This window comes from Typopeltis vanoorti, chromosome 9 (genome assembly GCF_054136105.1).
Source record: "Typopeltis vanoorti isolate ZY-2024b chromosome 9, IOZ_Tvanoo_1.0, whole genome shotgun sequence".
NCBI classification, from domain to species: Eukaryota; Metazoa; Arthropoda; class Arachnida; order Uropygi; family Thelyphonidae; genus Typopeltis; species Typopeltis vanoorti.
The window spans coordinates 24,459,513-24,480,243 of NC_143557.1; the positions used below are offsets into that span (position 1 = coordinate 24,459,513).

At 36.0% G+C, this 20,731-nt stretch overlaps 1 protein-coding gene across 1 annotated transcript; it reads left to right on the plus strand.

Annotated features, from left to right (window-relative positions):
* Positions 1–503: 503 nt before the first annotated feature.
* LOC150102929 (uncharacterized) lies at positions 504–19,368 on the plus strand. Its single transcript, XM_090397729.1, has 6 exons — positions 504–1,322; positions 2,307–2,972; positions 9,196–9,299; positions 12,740–13,011; positions 15,572–15,735; positions 19,069–19,368. The coding sequence occupies exons 1-6, from the start codon at positions 675–677 to the stop codon at positions 19,231–19,233; spliced, it is 2,019 nt and encodes a 672-aa protein (XP_090253855.1). The 5' UTR covers positions 504–674; the 3' UTR covers positions 19,234–19,368.
* Positions 19,369–20,731: the final 1,363 nt, after the last annotated feature.

Below are 20,731 nucleotides of genomic sequence, written 5' to 3' on the forward strand. Positions count from 1 at the left end.
TTAAAGTATTGCAACCTACTACTCTCTCTCTCTCTCTCTCTCTCACCAGTAAATGCTAGTATACTTTAACAAGCTATGACGTTTTAATTTAAATGCGTTAACTGTTTAATGGCTAACTTTTCTAAATGTATTTTTCAGATAAGAGTGAAGAGATTTCTAAGGAAGATACGTCTGGATGGTATTGGAATACAACGACTGTTTCAAGTATTGCAAATTTTAACAATTCCACTCTAGCAAAATCACGAAATGAACATATAGAATTGATTTTACATACGATAGACGGAAACACAACGAACGGCAATATCAGCGAAACTATTTTCGATATTGTTCCAACTAATTTTACAAGTGGAAGGAGTGCAAAAGCAATTAAATTGGATGCAAGTGACATAGTAGGAAGAACTCGCGAAGGAAGGATTATCAGTGACAAAAAGAAAATATCAATAAAAGGATTTATTCCTATAGTATCCTTGGATGAGAAGGATGAATATGATGAGAAAGATGAGTATGATGAAAAATCCGGATCTAAACATTATTACACTCCTCAAGGGCCCTATCCCCCTGAGCCTTATCCAGTGAACGAAGGAGATACTTCAGAACTTACTTCTACTAATAACAAACCATATAGTCCCTCTGTTCCTTCTATAGGATCATATGACATCTCTAAAGATTATGGTATGCCAGTTACAAGTGGCCATTTCAATTATAAACCGGAAGTAGATCAGCATGGAATTGGTGGCTTTTCTCTTCCATTTGACTCCCAGCATTCCATACCCAAACCAGCTAATGCGGAAGAGCTGTATATTTCATCCAATCCGTCGGGGTCAAAAGATATTCGCGTTTCACCTAAACCTACAAGACATCTTGACTACTTCATTCCACCTTCTAAACAAGACGATGACAAGTTTCCTTCACCGGTGAATCTTCCGAAGGATTCCTATATTCAGCAAGGAGGTGAAATCCCTGACCAAAGAGATCATTATCTTGCCGCTGGTTATAAACCTTTGAGAAAGCAGAACCAACCTATTTCTCAGAGCTCTCAGCTATCTCCTCAATACCCCTTTCCAGTGCACGAAGAGGCAAAAGCAAGCAGGTATCAGAAAGCAATACCTCAACCAGGAAAGCAATTTGATCCTTCATCTGATGCTCTTTACGAATTTGATGTTTATCCGAACCAAGAAGGGGAACTTCAAGAGCAATGCGTTTGTGTTCCTTTCTACATGTGTAAGAATGGTTTTCTTGTAAATTATGGCAGAACTCGTGAACTTGAAGTGCCAATTGATGAGAGAACTCCGAAGAAAGTGAAAAGAAATGCAGAAAATCAGGTAAGATGAAGGACCGTGCACTATTAATCATCTATAAACATTCTAAATCTTGCTTCATTGGCAGCTGAATTGCTCGCTTAATCATAATCAAAGTAAAGACTCAAAGACTTATTCTGAAAAGCAGTGTTCCACTAACGCGGTATTCCAATGGATAGTAACAACTACGTTTGGTTTCTTGTAAGCTTAATTTATGCTATGACAGGGCAGTTAATCCTTTGCAATAGAGCACTGCATTGCCAATTCGTGTATTCTCTAATAGATTCTATTTTATGAAAAAACAAAAACCTTCTAATTCCCAAAATCAGCTAACCAGTATTTAATTAAAATGCCAAGGTCCTGGCAATCTAAGACGGAAAGATTTATTACATGGCACACTCTTAGATTTTCAGAACTCATCGAAAAAAATCTCAAATGTAATTTGACCTGTTCAATAGGTAATTCTTTGGTGGTTTAGTTATTTTGCGAACGATTTATCGCATCGTGATGGCCTTCTTACAACTACTCTGCGAAGACTAATATAGACATAACGCAGTTGCATACTTTTGTTAATCCATTAGGGAGAATAAATCGTAATGCTAAAATCCGAAACGCCATTAAAATCATAGTTTTAAAACTGTTTTATATTATTCATTTATAAAGCGAATTTTGTTATCAGCACGGCACTGCTAAAATTACTGCAACAACATAACGTAACTGTTCTTCCACGTATTTACTTTTTTTTTTTTTTGGCGGCGGTGGTTAATGCGTTTATGATAATGAGCCTCTCACCTTGTGTATTATCATTGTTATGGGGGGGGGAGGAAATAAGATCTAAAATGCAGTAAGTAATTTACTGACTACCCCCTCCCACATTTGATTAAGGCTAGAAGAGTTCGTAGAGAAACTAATTATAATCTATCACTTCCAATTAATTATATATCTTGTGTTTTCCATCTTTTTGTAATTTTTACATTTCAGACATTACAAAATATTTTTGCATTACAGACTACCGACACTCCTGCCTATGCTGCCGAAATCATGTCTCGCATTGTTCCTGGACTTGACCTGGGTAGTAATTGTGGATTATTGCGTCGCTGTTGCCGTATACCTCCCGTTCTAACTCCTGGAGGGTTTCTACCCCCATTCCAACTACAAGGTCACCCACCCATTCCTCAGGTTCAACCAGCAATCCCTCCTGAACTCTTAGAGCACCTGTCCAATCCAATTAAGAACGGTGAGTTTCCGCAGTCCTATCCTCCATCTTCATTCCCTAAGCCAGTATATCAGCCAATTCCCCAAGCTCAAGAAATCTCAGGAATCGGACAGGACTTCGAACAGCATATTATAATTCCAATTCGTCCGGATTTTGCTGCTAATCGACCTGAAATTAGCCTTCCGCCTTCACTTGCAAAGCCACCGCGTCCTGCTTACCCACATCGCAAACCGATACCTCGTCCTCCAAAACCGCTGTATCCTCAAGTGAAACCTGAATATCCTCCCAACAGGCCACTTTATCCTCATCCCACTGGTGAATATCTTCCTCAAGATTCTTACATCTCTAATCTTCGTCAAGGTAAATGTGGGATAAGAAATGCTGTTGGTGTTCATGGAAGGGTAAAGAACTTGCAGTATCATGACGATGCTTCAGAATTTGGAGAATATCCATGGCACGTAAGTAAGAATTTGTTTGGTAATGTTGTTTGTGTTGTAGCAAATATACATGTTCAATGCTAACTCTAAAGTGTGAATGGCGAATTAATATTTTAATGAATACCATACTTTTAATGGCTTATAGTAAGACGCATAAAGCATTAAATATCTTAATTCAAATTTTAATAATAATGACGAGGACAAAGAAAGCAAAATTGAAAAAAAGAACACAAAATTTCAAGCGAATATTCAAATATTTTGGCTATGCTTACTTGGTGCGCTCAAACGTGACTGGCTTTTTTTTTTTTTTTTTTTTTTACTAATTTAGGTGCCGGATAATATTCTTGCAGATATTTGACAAAGTTTACTTTTTCATCAAAATGGGTTTAAATTAGGAGTTTTGTAGAGCATAAGCCGAATTCCCAGATTAAATTTTCACTTTTGAATAGCAATTTTTTTTAAGTCAGTTTTTCTACATGTTCCAGGGTCTGTTGAACACCTGGTCTGCCATTCCACTTTGGCTATATTGATTCATAATTATATAATTCTGGTGTTCTTTCAATTAGTTGCACCAAACTGCTCGTAATAACGCAGTTTATGATGTGTGCAGATGTGCCCTGCACATGGGCGAATCTTGGGATAATTGGGTGACGGAATCTAGTTTAAAGGCAGGTTTATTGGAGTCTGTAATTGGTATATGAGTGTTTTTTTTTGTTTTGAGTTTTTTGCTGTTGAAATGATTTAATTGCTTCTGTTATTAGATGAGTGTGTGCGCCGCGAGTGAGTGCGAGAGACAGAAGGTTTAATCTTGTTTATTTATTTTAGTATTATATACATTATTAATGACACTATGTAAGAGGCATTGTAATCTTTTTCGACCATAATGATATTTATGGCTCCATCGCTGTGGGCGACTCCTTTTATTATGCCATACATCTGTGAAGGAAGATGGTGTGATTTCAGCATCAGAAATTCTCATGTGAGGAAGTGCTATGTTTCGGAACGATGTAATTACTCACATTAGTTTTTCTGTTATTAATTGTGAATAGCTATTCGAATATATATTGTATTATTATATTCAGATATCTATTATGTGTTGATTTTCTGTAGAGAGAGAGAGAGAGAGAGAGAGAGAGAGAGAGACGTCAGGTAACTAACGTATTTAAAAGCGTAAATATTGGATGATTTCAAATTTTACCGTGCATTATATTCTAGGATTTAGGTTGTGTAAGTGCACTAAAAAAACGTATCTAACATGTCGCACCCAGGGAGGGTGCCAAGCCCCCCCCCCCCCCAAAAAAGAAAAAGTTTAAAAAACACTAAAAAAATTTCCAAAATATTTTTCCTAGTTAAAATTAATTTTTTTATTTATGTTGTGTAATGTCTTCTATTTCTATACTACTTATGAATTAGGGGTCACATAAGGTGTTTCTCAACCTATGGTCCGCGACGATGGGACAGGTACTCCGCAGGCTTAAATTAACCAATAAATCTATATATTTTAGTTATCCAAACGAAACAAATTAAAATTGAATAAGTAAGTAAAAATTATTAAAATAAAATGAATACTTAAAGAAAAAATAGCTGCAGAAAGTTCATTCCATGAACATTCTGCTACTATTTTAATTTGTAGAGGCAGAATGACGAATAAAAGAGGGGTGAAGTGAAAAACAATGTGGTTTTATTGTTTCCACTTTCCCTTGCTGTTTTGTCAGATTTGAAGTGAACATGTGTTGTCCACATGACCACATTTCAACCAATTGCTTGTTGTTTATTGATTTTTATTGTTGAAGGTTTTCCTCCTTCAACCAAGGCTCAGTATATCTTCAGAAGTGCTAAGTAATACTTGGACAAAATGTGTTGTGAGTTAACCCCCAGTATTTATATATTTTTCGGAAATCGCGCGAAAAGCTGACAATTGAGTTGAAATGCTAACGCTCTTCAACTGAATTCCAATAATATGTGAAACTGCCATAACAGCATTTACTATATATCTTAGTTTTAACACTTTCGGTTGAATTTTATTGCTGCCGAGCGAACTCGCACAATCTATTTAATAACAATAGTTTTTAGTTAGATACTGTGTTTGTCTGCAACATATGGTTTTGCTTGAGTCTATATATACAGCATAGTTTCTATATGAGGGGACATGTGATTTATTAATTAGTGTCGTTTTTATCCCAGTTGTGTCTAATTGCACTAATTTTTGAGAAATATATTACACAGAGTGCTTATTCAGTGACATAATAAAAGTACTTGTTTTTCTTGCCTCTGCAATACAGTGGCTATTCTGAGAGGGCGTGTTGTTTACCGCGGGAGCAACCTACTCTATAACTCTCCGTCTTCACCAACTACAGTGTGAAGACGGAGAGTTATAGAGTAGGTGCCCTACCTGGAGATGTTGTGTAATAATAATATCGACAAGCTTTATATGTTCATTGTGCATCACACATAGTTTGAATTTGGCACTTGGAAATGCTATATCTGTGACAAATAAGAAATTGCATTGGCATAATTGAAAAGGTACACAATTTCTTCAATACCCCTAAAAGACAGGACGTTCTTGGTGTTTATATTATTAATATCCTTTAAGATTTATAATATCTTTATTTAGCTTGCAAAAAATATTTGCGTGCACCTTACCATTGTCTAAAATAATGCAAAAATCTGACAGTGACCTCTTAATTGCCCTAAATTTTGTTGATGATGTTGTGGCTCAATTAAATACCGTTCGTGAAACACCAGATTCTTCATTTAAAGATATTTACGATGAAGCATGGATAAAGGCAATAATTTTAATATTGACATTAAAAAGCAAGACATCAAAACAAACATTAAGGTCCAATGTTCCAACCGATTCTGTAGAAGAGTATTTCAGGAGAACTATTTCATTCCATGTATTGACCAAATATTGACTCAACTTCATGAACGTTTCACTCGGCACCGCAACATTTTGAAATATAGTTTTTCTCTTCTACCAAATGGAAAAGATGCTCCAACAGCAAGTGCAATGGAAGATTTTCGTCAATTGTGTGAATTTTATGCCGGTGATTTGCCTTATACAAATCCAGCAATTTTGAACGCCGAATTCAAGTATAAGAAATTTGAAAAACCGTTTGCAATAGCTCCATGCAAAAATGCCGTTGATGCAGTTTCAAAGTCCTTATTAGTTTGATCTTTTAATATCATCTCGAAATCTTCTTCACTCGTGATTTCTGACAAGGTATCGACTGGTAAGTATGTTTTCAAACCTACCTTAGCTTTACAGCCAAACATAGCTTCATAGGGACTGCGATCTATTCCAGAATGATGTGCTCTCTTTTCATAAACTGAATAAATTTTATCCCTTCCGACCATTTTGTTGTTTTATTTGTTTCAAGCCATGTGGATAACATTTTTTCAATGTCTTGGTTTGCTCTTTCAACCGAGCCGTGGTTTCCCATGAACAATCTTAAGCTCATTCCGCATTCCGCAGACTTCTTCAATAATTTTATTCGCGAATTCCCGGCCATTGCCACTTTGCAAGATGCATGGGGCTCCAAATATTGTGAATACATCCAATAGATGATGTACAACTTCTGCAGCTCATTTTGTTTTCAAAGCTCTAATTTGAACAAATCAGTACCTGGAAGAAGTAAGCAGTACTTCTTCCAGGGCTTGTCAATTATGGTTATCTACAGGGCCGGTCCGAGAGTATTGATGCCCCCAGGCAAAGAAATTTAATGAAAACCTATATATAAAACCTGTAAACATGTTTTTATTACATTTACCAGACTCCTCTAGGAATTATTCACTTTAACACTTTCATTGCCAAGCTGAAAATTGGAATTTCGTGTGGTGGCCAATTTTTTTTTATTTTTTTATTTAGTTAGCGACGTCCGCGCGATAACGCGTGATCGGCCGTTTGGTGAGAACTCGCATCGCGCGATATCGCGTGATTGGCAATGAACGTGTTAACCGGTTAAAGTGATTAATTCTAATTATTCACTTTATCCGGTAATTATTAATAATAACCGGATTTATCACTTTAACCGTAACATAACTACCACTGAAATAATTCAAGAACTTTGTGAAAAGAAAAGAAAACTAGATTTTATTCTTTAAATAAATTTTTATAATCACCTAATGAATTTTATTGAATGAATGAAATTTAACGAATTTTAGTTGAACTGATAAAAATATTTTTAATGCAAATTCATTGTATTAAAATATTTTTATCCGTTCAACTCGCCCCCCCCCCCCCCAAGATTAAATCCTGGGTGCGCCACTGGTTGCGCCTACATGGCCAAATAGCGTGTGGAGTTGGGAATTGAGTTTTTCGCTTTTTGTTAAGAAGTTAAGTTTTCATAGAGCTTTTAATAGTAATGAGAGGAAAGAGCCCACAGACATGTCTTCGATTTGGAAGTAGATTTTTTTTTTTTTTTTTTTTTTTTTTGCTTTGCAAAATATTCTGATTGCATTACAAATCGAGAAAGTCATGTCAGGCGGAGATTTTTTTTTTAAATTTAAAATTACTGTTTCTTTCTTCTTACAGACAGATGTAACATTAAAATAAATATTTAGTTCTCAGTTTCCCGTTAATGATTTGTAATGGGTGTGTGTTGTATTTGAAATGAATTGTCTCAGGTAAATTGTTCTTGTTTGTGCTATTATATTTTGATAAATTATACGCAGGAATATCTGTTATCGACCATGGATCTATTTTTATTACTGAATTTTATATTGATTATTATTTTAATAATTTTTTTGTCACCCATATGTGTGTGAATGGTGCTAGTATATAAGTCCCAAGTTGTTATTTTATAAATCATATTTTTAAATCGTATTTTAACCACAGCTCAGCCTTCCAGGCTGAGCTAAAAAATCCATTTGTCTGTACCCACAGCGTCCGAATATCTGATTATTTCCTTGAAATTTCGTGTTCTTATTCAAAATTGATTTGTTAGTTATCATCACACGTACACGTTTTTCACCTGCTGTAGGCGAAATATTGGATTAAACTGTTTAATTCTTTACCTGTTGTGTTTGCGGCGTGTATCATGCTAATAGTCAAAATAATATTCAAAACCAAACTTAGTAAGCTTCCTATCAAACTTATTCATGCGGTACTATCATCATATCCTTTACATCTGTTGAGCGTAGTGTTCATATCACGAATTTGAGGAATTAATTGGGAAATCATTCGTCATTTTCGTATTGAATTTGTCTGACGTAAAGCTTGGAAAATCAATTCCAAGTGATATTACCAACTGTGTATGTTTAATTTAAATAGATTAAATAAATAAATACACAAAATTCTTTCAGTATAAAACGCAATTCTTTCCGTATGACTTCACAGTTGCAGAATTGCTGTAGTATTATTATTTTTTTTTTTCCCGTTTAATTCGGAATTTTTCGTGAGGGATACCTTTTGTATATCTCTAATTCCAATTTACCCACTTTCATGAGTACTATTTATAAGCATTTAGCTGAAATATTGCTACAGACATTTATTCATTTGGCTTAAAAAATTCAAAAAAAATCCCGTTTTCGGAAGTGTTTTAACTTGTTTGAACATAAACTAATTACTTGCCTGTTAAATCAGTGGCTGTTTCTCTATCTTTTCGTTTTTTTTTTTCCCCAATGATTTAACTTTATCATATCTGTTTGATCAAATATAACTCAAGCTACAATTCGCGTTAACTAGTTTTTGTTCAGACGCGATGACTTTTCCGTACAACTGTGGGCCGTCAGACAACCATTAAAAGAAAACGGCTGAGTGATCCACGGAACTGGAAACACAGAGATATTAAAATTCTTTGCGGGATGCAGCTGTCCGTAAAATTATACTTAATCCTTCCATTGAAGACATAAGGATTTACGGGTCCCGCCGACTTAATCTGACTGCTGTTCTACGCCTGTCCTGATCTTCTAAAGTTTCAACATCCTTTTTGCATTACTATAGGGCGTATTTTCCAAACTAACTTCCGTCTTATTGGACTGTCAGAGTTAGTGTTTTTAAGTTCCCACAGCACTTTTAGTGGTGTATGTCAGACTTCCCGTTGTTAGATGTCATTAACACTAATCCTGATATACTCAAATGTTTTTTTTTATTTCCTTTATTTGTTTTCTTATTAAAAAGAAACGCCGCGAGTTAGGTTCTGTTTGTGCACATTCGTATTGTTTCTTCATGTAATATTAAAGAAAATCATTGCTATTTTACTAACATTTTAAGGTATTTTATTTTACTTTTTAACTCTCACAGGTTGCGATCTTGTTGAAAGTTGCTCCAGGAAATAATCTGTACGTGTGTGGCGGTACTCTTATTTCCAGTCAGTGGATTGTGACAGCTGCTCATTGCTTGAAGAAGTAAGTACTAAAAGACTTATTTTCATATGTCTAATTTTTATAATAATTTTCATATGTCTATTTTTATACATGCTTTACACGTTATCTGTAAACAATTCATTTCAGCAAAACTTGCGAATGAAATATAAAGAAATATATTTGTCTGTCTCACTAAAGAAATGCCGGAAACCTACTGCACTTCGGTACAGCGGAAGGGTAAAGACTAGATAATCCGTTAAACCTTGCTCTAGAGACCAATCATGGAACTTTTTTTTTTTTAAAGCTAATTCAGACCTACAAATAAGCTAGGTTGGTGGTATCACACCGGAATAAAATCAATTGTCGACTGAAACTTTCACAGTCATCCATGTCACATTGGAGTTCGAACCCATAACATGATTTGTCTTCAGCTAACATGCGGGGTCGAATTCCTCAACATGGAGACGTTCTCTCTGCTCAGCCATGTAGGTCAGCTAACATGTTTCATAATTGTACGTGATGAATAGATGGCCTAGTTTCAATGCAAATGAATTACTCGTGTTATTTTGTGAGAGTCTCTTATTGGCCAAATTACTCAGCTATAATTATACAGGTGGCTGCGAAGATACAGTGTAACACTAACCGAATGGCCGTTGTCACCTTATTCATTTGCTAGTTTATGTCACAGAGGAAACAATGTCGAATTTCTTAATTATAATCAACTGAACAATAGTTAAGTAGAAAGTCCTCATCGTAAGCTAAATACATCTAAATAAAACCCGGAACTTTTCAAGATTTCATTCACCTTCTTTTCCTCTAATCGATACATTATCCCTCACGCTTCGTTGAAATTCATAAAATGTGGGCATAACTTTCATAGTATAATAGGAAAATAATATGATTTACAAAAAAAAAAAAAAAAAAAAAAAAAAAAAAAAAAAAAAAAAACTCGGGTTGAAAGTACGGGAGCTCAAATCAGTCCACTACAGCCATACTGTAAACTGAGTGAGGTGAGGCGATGTTTGTTTCGTATGTTTTTGTTTCGGACGAAAGTTTTGTCACTCCAAACTCGAAGCATACTTCAAGTTGTCTCTGTATAGCTGGTAATACGAACTCCCCCCCCCCATGTCATCTGGCTGGATGATGGCCACAGAGTGGACATCATCTATCCATCCAGGCAACTAAAATGCATTTTTTTAAATTTTTTTGTTTGTAAATTGGGTGTGTCCTTCAGCCGATTTGTATTCTGTAGGATGAATAAACTTCCTCCCTCCGTGCAAGAAAATCAAACTTATATTTAGTTGAAAATTGACGACATCCTTATAGTTTGCAAGATATTCCTTGGGTTCGATCTTTCCATGCAGAGGAATGGCATTGTTGACTAAGCTACGAATGCGCAGCGTCCGAAAACTGTGTCTTAAAAATGACGTATTCGGCGAAGTCGTCGGAAACCTATATTGGGTAATTCAATTTATCCTATATATACACTGAGGTGGGGGTTGCTCCCGCCCGCCGGAAACTCCAGTTCATTATTCCACAAAACAGGCAAATTGACCGGAAAACGCACGCGGTAAACACACAATATAATATGTTAACTGGCTTCTGAACATTAAATGAGTTACCCATAATTCCAGGAGCCTCGGGTATCTTAATTGATTGTCTTCGGTAGAAAGACGTCTGTTCGAACCGCATCTAGAACCTTTTACATCGGAAGGTGAGGTGAGAGAGTTTTCCTACCTGAAATGTCTGTTCCGCAAAAATAATCAAAACGGGCAGCAGAACACAATTTGCAGACATCATACAGATTCACAGCCACATTTACTTTGGTCGTCAATTCCAAGCAACCATGATCACGTCATTCCTATTAGCTAAGAGCTGCAAGTAAAATCCACAAAAACTTATTCAAGTGCATATTCTATAAATTTAAAAACTTTGTTTTAATACATTTTATGTATATATTTATTGCTTAATACAAAAGTTTTAAAAAAAGTAAAATAACTGTTCCATTTTTTCCCTGAAGTTTCTATTTAATCAAATCCTCGTTTTTTGATCATTAGTCCCTTCTCCCCAACACATTTTTCAAAAACATTAAAAAACGAAAAACAAGGATTACTGTGTAAATCGGAATTTTTCTTCCAGTCTCCTCACTAATTTCCCCAGTTATTGGTAAAATAAAATTTATTTTGCATATCAATACTGAAAAATCCTAATTTTCTGAATCCTGGAGTACCAAAACTCTTCCTTGTGGAATCTACAATAGTGTGCTAAAAGACGAAATAACCATGCACTGTTTATGAAAGGAATGTGGGGAGAAGAGACTTGTGTGGACAAATACAAGGCTTTCATGGAAAGAACCTTCAGAGAAAACTGAACAATTAATTTTACAATTTTTTTTTAAAAATGTTATTGCTTAATAACAAAATATGTACAAAATGTTAAACAGAGCATGAAAAATATTATATGTATAATTAATATTTTAAAAAAGTTAAATATGAATATTCTTGAATGTATTATTCTTGCAGTTTTTTGTTGCGAGATCAGAAATAATACGTATCAACTGCAGGTTTGATGTTATGACCCTCTCTCTCTTCACTTTGAATCCCATCTAGAACACGAGGGACATTTATTTATAGTGGACGGTTCGTTAGGTAAACCACTTAATAGCGAATAACATCTAGAAAGCTTCATTCATCACGTGGCATTCTAATAAATGTAGAGTGGATCTCATCCTTCGCCCTCATGATCGAACTGTAGGATTTCTGCTGCGAACAGTTTATAGCCAAGTATGATATTTACTGTTATACTCTCCTGAAACCATTCCTAAACGATTCGTGTCTTGTGGCATGGGACATTTTTCTGCTGAAAGTAACCTTTTTTTTCTATTTTACCGGATACTCCAGTTTTTTATTCTGCAAGACAGGAAACTAGCCATAAAGACATTCGCAATTAAGAGGCATATCCATTCGCTTTGTATCTTTTACATTTTCTGCCGAAAGTCAAAAGAAACAAACAAATCCCATAAATAAACTGTGATCAAACAGCAACTGGTCTACTTTGTTAAAATAGCCGTGGCGTGTGCCTCGAAACATTTTGCACACAATTTTTCCACCATCTCGAAAGCTTCATTCGTGTGGTGTCCGGTATCAGAATGTGAGTGGGTGTTCTTGTGTCAATGCGTTCTGACACTTCTCTGTGGACTGTGTTGGTGTATTGCGCTGCCATCTGACGGACTCTTCATTCTGTTTACACTGCAGTCATGCTGTTCTACAGAGCTACGGTTAGTTGGATGTTTCCTGGTTGACACTCTGTGGACACTGAATGCCATAAAGAAAGCATCATCAGAGATCGCCAGCTTACGTTCTAAACGTTCCTCTTACTCTTTTTAGGGAATAAGTGTTAGAGAATTTTATTTAATTAAAATGTTAATGAATTTAATGAACTCACTGTTACATGTTGCAAAATCTCAATTGCTTCTTCCACAGGCACAATGCTCCGGAGCTGAAAGTTCGTCTAGGTGACTGGGATGTTCATAGGGATGACGAATTCTATCCATATGTGGAAAAATACGTTGCAGATGTCGTTATTCATCCCGAGTACTATCCTGGCAATCTAAACAACGACCTGGCGTTATTACGCCTTGATTCTCCAGTGGACATAAGACAACCTCATATTTCTCCCGCTTGTCTGCCTGAACCTCAAGAAAACTTTGTTGGTCACAAGTGTTGGGTTACAGGATGGGGCAAGGATTCTTTCGGTAAGTAATGGTTAAAAACCGATGACTGGAACTGACAAGTTGATAAAAACTATTTTTACTGTTAATTAGAGTACAATACGTGCATTTTTATAGAGAAATTAGTTATCGAGAAATCAAGCGTAATACAGGATGTACAAGCATAATATCAGACTTAGATATTTGTTAACGGCGTGGCACACGTGGCAGTAATAACGAAAATATACTTCTTACCTTATACAATGTTAAATATGAGCTTCAAGCGTGGTTACACAAATTAATATTTAATTTTGTCTCAGAGCTTCTGAAGGCTGATGCGATGCATGAATTGGGCAGCATTAATGAAACTCTCAAGAGGAAGCATTATGGAATCATAAGTTTATTTCGGATCACAATTATTAACTTTTGTAGTAAGATCTAGATTTTGTAGACACTAATTTTGTTGTTGATAACATGTTCATTCTCTTTTTCTTTCTTTATTTTTGAAAATTTCATTGACCAGCGTGAGAGCACGTCTTGTTTATTGGAAAATTTCAATATTTATTATGAAACTAATAAGCAGAAATGCATTAACGATAAAGCATGTCTTTATTAGATTATTAGATCTGTTCGCTACAAACTTGATATTAACTAGGTCTACCTACTCACTGATGAGACCCTAATGAGGATGGAAACCGGTGCGGGGTAGATCTGGCTTGAGAGGCTCCACTTGGAGGTAGGTTTTGTCTGTCTCTGAGTGGGGCCCCCGCTGAGATTATGGCTCTGCTTGGTGGTGGGGTGAGCCTGCCACTGGGTAGAGCCAATGCTGAGAAGTTCTTCTCGGTGACGGGGTGAGCCTGTCATCGAGTGGAACAACGCTGAGTTGGGCGATCTTTCGGGATCGTCTTATTTTTAGAGCCCGCTTCACCTATACATAAGGTTGAAACCGGTCTGGGTAGTGACCTTCTCTCATAATGTCGAACAGTAATACAGCTCCTAGGAGCTAAGTTCACATTATGGGTAAATATCAAGAATAGTGATCGGAGCTTGCTCCACCTTAGACATGAGTTGCCTCAGCTTGCACTACCTTAAGGGTCAGTTGCTGCAGTATCCAGGTATTTGCTTACGCTTGGAATCGCCGAACTTTATATAGTTTCTATTATATTCGGCATGAAACTCTTTGAGTTTCTTATTCGGCTAAGAAACGACATGGGATATAATATCCCTTAATTTAAATAAGCATGTCTTTGTATTTAGAAAATAGGACAACGTGGTTGTTAATTTATGAAATAAGGTCCATTAAGGGCCTGGATTTTGGAAAAATCTACAATGTTGGTTGAATGCGTCGAAAAATCATACGCCTAACATAATGCCTGTTGTTAACTGCCATGTCCATTGAATTAAATGTTTGAATGACTTCCTAGAATGCGATAACATTACTTTTTTAAAAAAAATTTCCGTCATTGTTGTGATTCGAGAAGAAAATTTTGAAACCCATCTCTTGTAATTCTCTACGAATTCGACTTAAACTGCTTGGTTTCATCAGTACAATTTCATAAAAATTCTTTCCACTGTGATTCTTGATTCGTGGCACAGTGAGAGTGGAATGGCCACCTGGAATAGTGAAGAAATTGCATCAAATATCAACTTATATCGATCTCCTATTATGAAAGGGATTCGCGGTATGTTAAAATTTGTGAAACGCTGCTTTGGAAACTGCGTAAGATGGGCTAAAGTTATTTTAGAATTCAATCATTTGAACTCTATAACTTTAAAAATAAATGCTGGCTGAAGTTGTTGAAATTATTATGAATAATTTTCAAGGAGATGAATGTCACGTAAAAACCAAATGTAACTTTATATTTTCTGTTATTTACGAAATTTGTAGAGCTTCTGAGAACGTACCGAGGCAAAGCATTGTAGAGTATTAATAAAATAATGCAGTATGATACCTTATATATACGACCAAAGATTTTTCGTAGTTGGAGAAATTCATTTATAATTCTTCTGCATATGAATTGTTGCTGGATTAGGAGTTGGACGCTGCATAACTTTTTTGTTTGAGCATTCACATTTATTTCGGTACAATGCAGACAACATACAGAAAATGATGTCAGATATTTTCAGTTCAGTTTATGAAATATTTCTGAAATAGCGTGCCATTTTTTCCTTTCAATCTGCTGTAGCTTTGTTTAACTTAAAGCTGGCTAATGCCTTACGCGAAACGCACCTAAACAGGTTAAAGTGATCACCAGAGCTCTTCAGCAGAAATCGCAACTTTTTGTTTCTTTCGAACTTTTGACAGAACGTTAAAAATACCTCAAAACAGCGTCGGCTCATTCCCTCGGTGACTAATAACTTGTTTAGCATGCAAACATTAATTTCTAATTCTCTTCATCCAACAAAACACGTAAGTCGACCAGAAGAACAGACATGATAATTTGTCCTCACAACGTTAAGTTGCCTTTGCAATAATTCTGAAACAACAATAACCAATCTCTCCCTCTCTTGCTTTTTTAACTTCCCCTATGCAACACTAATCTTCCATGTTATTTGAGTGTTAATTTTTCCCATTATTAGTGTTTAACGTAGTTTTTAATATTAGGACGGCAAGGCGAGTTTCAAAGCGTTTTAAAAGAAGTTGACGTGCCAATTCTTTCACGAGGAGATTGTGAACATCGTCTACGCCAGACTCGGCTAGGACCTTCTTACCGACTACACTCGAGTTTTCTCTGTGCCGGTGGTGAGCCAGGAAAAGATGCTTGTACGGTAAGTTTCATTGCAGTCAGATTTATTAAGTGGTTCTGAAGATTTCGTTTTATATTAGTTTACTTATTATGTGAGTCCCACCACAGCAAAAAGGGAGTTAATTTGTCAAACATTTGTGCCGCGGATGAGCTGAGGTTTAACTAATTTTTCATTCTGCCTGGCCTTGTAGATAATAGTTCTGTTTTTCAACCAATATTTCGTGGATTCGAATCCCACTAAATGTCGTTAAGTACTGGCGGTAAATGATTTTCATTGTTTGGTGCGAGATTCCTTTCTTAGTGGAGGCTTGAAGTGGCTTGAAAGAGTTCACGTTTAGTCTCTCTACCAGCATGTGATTCCCAAATACACAGTCAGGCTAACCATTAGTCAACCCACGATAGCAATGCCCCAGAGATTTGCAACCTTTCATAGGAGAGATTCACATAAAAAAGCAGAAACTTTTAAGCTTTAGTAAGCAGGTTAGTGTCCCACTTCTAATCACGAAATTCATTTAATACTTTGTTCTTTGCAGACCTCAAAGCTTTACAGAAGTCACATTCCAGTAATAAGTTATTGCCCTCAATCACTAATGACTGAATTTATTTCCAAGCGATAATTATAAACATGTAGCTTTTACAAATGGTATTTTAAGAACAAAAAACTCGTTGTAATTTTTCTGAATCGCATATTTTGAATTGCGCCTAAATGCGAAATGTTGCATTTTAAACTGGTAAATCATCAGAGAAACGTTTGGTGCAAGGAAAGGTAATTCAAACTGTTTCCGGTTTCGCTGCCTGTCATGAGAAGTTGCGTCGTACCCGAAGTACTTGTGTAAAAATAAATGATATACCTCTTTACGAATAACTCACGCTGATCTGTATACACTTGCCATCACTTGTATGAAGCCATTTAAGGCAAACGGATATACACCCTTAGTCAATAGCATGAACGTGAAAAATGACTTACGAACTTCGAAAGAAGTGTTATCACATTATGTCATATCAGTAGTTCATGACATTAGTAAATGACGTCATCACCCGAGATAAATGTGATTGTGTCTTCAGTCAACGAAGGCACAGACCACCCAGGAAAGTAACACCAAAGATGGAACAGAAATCCTGGCAGTTCGATTTAGAAACGACTACCCAATAGTTCAAAGTCTTTCAGTAGAATGAAATAGGAAGAGAAGCTGGTTTTTAGATGTTTTGCAGTGTCGGTCCTCTACAAAATTTGCGGGTTAGTAGAACACAAAGTTGTATAATCTCGGTTTCTAAAGGACAATTATACATAAGTCATCCGTAAATCATGATATCAACGGCACCGACTACGTTTTGACTGATCTGCCGAGTTTTGGAAATGAATATCATGCACTTCTGAAACAAATTAACCTGTATCCTCTTCCAATTGAACAGAAGAGTGTGGATATGGATGACAGAGTCTAGGAGAAACGCTTTATATCTCGGTTGTGAAGTTTGGTTAGGTGTAATTGGTTGAAGTTGTTTCTCCTGGTCTTACACTGTAGTGCCTGAAAGGATGAACACCGATTGGTAGGTAGTACTTCTGAATAATAATTCTTCTTACACTACGGCCGTTTTACGGAACGCACGACAGTGCACTAATTTGTACTGTAGGTATTATTGCGAATGATTTCGAGAAAATTTGAAAATAACTTGGCTAATTTGCAGAGAGTTCCGATATGAATTCGGTGGAGTACTTTGGAATGAAGTGAAACGCCGCATGCTGGGGAGTATGCTGGGCAATGCATCCTACAACGGTACATGGATTGATCACGTTGAAGGAGAACGGTTCGAAATACTTGACTCGTATTATCACAGACTGGTGGCATCTATGTTTGAAACGGTGAAAATGACTAATGGAGGCCCACTCGATAATGAAGTTACTTAAATAATGCAATTCAAGTCTCCAGAAAGTGATTGTTGGCCTCATAAACAAACATAGTTGCTCTTTCGGCGTTTTCACTCTTAAATCAAATAGTAGAATACCAATGTGACATGAAATAATCGTGAAATGGCGCGCTAATGGTTTGAATTTTAACGAATAAAATTTATCCTGCCTTTCTTACCCCCCCCCTCTCCCACCGAATCTTGGATAAGAGACTGGTGATGATCACAAGCGACTGAAAGTGGGTTGTGCAAATTTCTTTCTTGTAGGCTGCGATGACAATTTTCAAAATTGTCATCGCAGCCTACAAGAAAGAAATTTGCACACTCCTATATTTGATTCAATTATAATTCCTCTTCTATGGAACAGGACTATCTTCTTTTAAAGGTGTTTTTATTGTACAGCAACATAACAGGAAATAAACATTTATGTTTTGCATTCAAATCAACTTCTTGACCTTCCCCACAAGCGTAGCCATGTCAGTGCCACTGATATCAATCCCACATTAGAGGCAGAACATAGAGTATATTAGTACCGCGTTATTGACAGAGTTTAGGAGAGAAAGAATCATATCGATATTAGTTTTGGAATAGGTGGAAGTTGTAGTTGTTGAAAAATATCCCGTGGGAAAAACTGTTTCAGAGAAAACAGACAGATGGAATGAAGAAGGAAGAGAAACAGTTCAGCAGGATTTTAATTTAACTATAAAAGTATGTCGGATAGCCTAAGTAGAAAGTGGAGGAATGCCAGTCCAGTGCCACAGTGCCTAATGTAAGTAACTACAGAAAAAAAAAACATAAGGTAGAATAGAGCTGATGATTTAGCTGTTGAAATAGATCTGTAAGAGATGAATCATCCATTAGCCGAACTTTCCTCTTCTTGATAGCGCCAATTTTTGGAAATGTTGGTTGCAGGGCCTATCGCGAGAAAATTTCGAATTTTTATGCACGGTTAGCAGCTGGAAAGGTGAAAAGTGGCAGGAATGGAAAAGGACATCAGCGACCGAAGAAGTTATGAATGTGCTATTCATGCAAGGAAACAATAAACAATAAATGTCAGATAACGAGTTGATATCTTGTCTGGTGATCTAGTATTAATAAGCGTAAGGGAAAGTGAATTTGTCTTGTTTGTGAGAAGGAAAGGACGGTAAGTGCTAAGAGATAGCAATTAGTTGCAACTTAGTTCTGACTCACAGAGAGAACTAAGTGATGCAAGTGATCATTAGATGGGAAATCCCAACTAATGATCACTTTTAATAAATATTTTCATCTTTGCTTAATAAATATAATACCACATACTTCTAGCATTGCTGAAACTGAGTATTTGTTATTTTATTTTTGGTTTTCTGTCAACTAGCGTGCAAACAAGCCTTATTTGAAATAGACTACAACAATCAGTTATTTTATCACTTTCTCCGATCTCACTAATATTGACTAATTTTCTGTCTTATAGGGTGATGGTGGGAGCCCACTAGTTTGCGACGTTCATGGTGTCTGGAAGGTTGCAGGATTGGTGTCCTGGGGAATCGGCTGTGGTCAACCAGGAGTTCCAGGAATTTATGTAAACATGGCCAAGTATCGATTTTGGATCGACAGTCTCGTAAACAAGTTTGGATAGGTCACTGGACAGCTTAACTGTTTGACTTTTTTATGTTTAAGTGATTTGAATACAGAAATAATTTATAGCCATTGCTGATAATTATTTCTAAAGGTGGTATTTCTAACGCTACTTAGGTAAGATTTGTTATGAATCTCAAATATACTTAAATCTCGATTTTAAAACACTTCTGCATAAATTTGAATAATTTTACGATGGCGTTTATTCAATATATTTGGCGAAGTGTTTTTTTTTTTTTTTGGATGGGGGGGGGGGATGAGAATATCTTATGTGGCTGATAACTGTCATAAAAGTAGGTGCTAATATGATCTATGTATACTCCAGTTGCATTAATTATTTTATTGGCTAATTTCATTGCAGTCTGTCATGTCAGTCAATCATCATGTCTTTCTTGGAATTTATAACAGAAGAAACAAAGCTGATTGCTAGAAGTTACTAATAGATTGTTGAGGACTGATAAAATGAATAATAATAAAAAAAAAAGTAGTGTAGGAAAACGTAGAAAGAAAGGGTAATGTAATTTAAGGTTACCGATGATTTTTCTGTTACCAATCACCCCCTTCTTCGTTTCATTAACGTTTCTTCTCTCCATCTTGCATAATAACGATGACCCAACAATGAGGTTGTCGTTTCTGCTCTATTAAGGAAGGCAATAAACACCTCCTCCTTCATTCATGAAAATTTCCAACCAAATCTTGTGTTCTAGTAAGCCACTGCTTCAAAATGAATAAGTTTACTACTACACTAATACAGCGAGTAATTGCAAATAGTATGAAAGTTTCCAGAACATTTTTTTGGGGAATTTTCTAACAGTTAAGTGTAAGGTAACTTATTTGGATAACACTTCTGATTTCTCGCTTCCCTCATCCTTTTTGCAAATTAACGCCAAATTATTACAGGGAAATCAGATTTTTTTTTTCTTAAATTTTTCTTTCCCTCTTCATTTATATTGTCTACTGTTTTTGGGACAGCTTTACATTTAAATCAAATGTTAATAAATTTCTTTCTAGTCAACCTGCTACGTATCATTACTACTACGGGCTGAGCAACTTCTGTTTGTGGTACTCATAAAACAAAATTCTTCTAAATAACATATACAGTATTGCGTTGTAGCAGCAGATCTGCATACTTCTAGAAGGGGGAGGGAAACTTTAGAGATTATTCCTATTATCAGTTGCTGTAATAATAAAAAGAAATCTTCGTTGAAGGAGAGCAACGATAACCATCACATTCCTTTTGTCAACCACCAGTGATCTGGTGTATCTCGTTCATAGTATGCAATAAATATCGTCTCGCTATCAGAATTATGTTCATATTCAAGCATTTGAAACTGCAGGAAGACGCTCGTTATATAATAATTAGCACATAGAAAACTGTTATAAGTTATATAACAACCTCCAAGAGCGCTGACTACGTGGAATGAATAATCCAATTGTGGAATATTGAAGAAAAAAAATCACTAGATATTAGATAATGTATATTCAATCGTATTTAATAA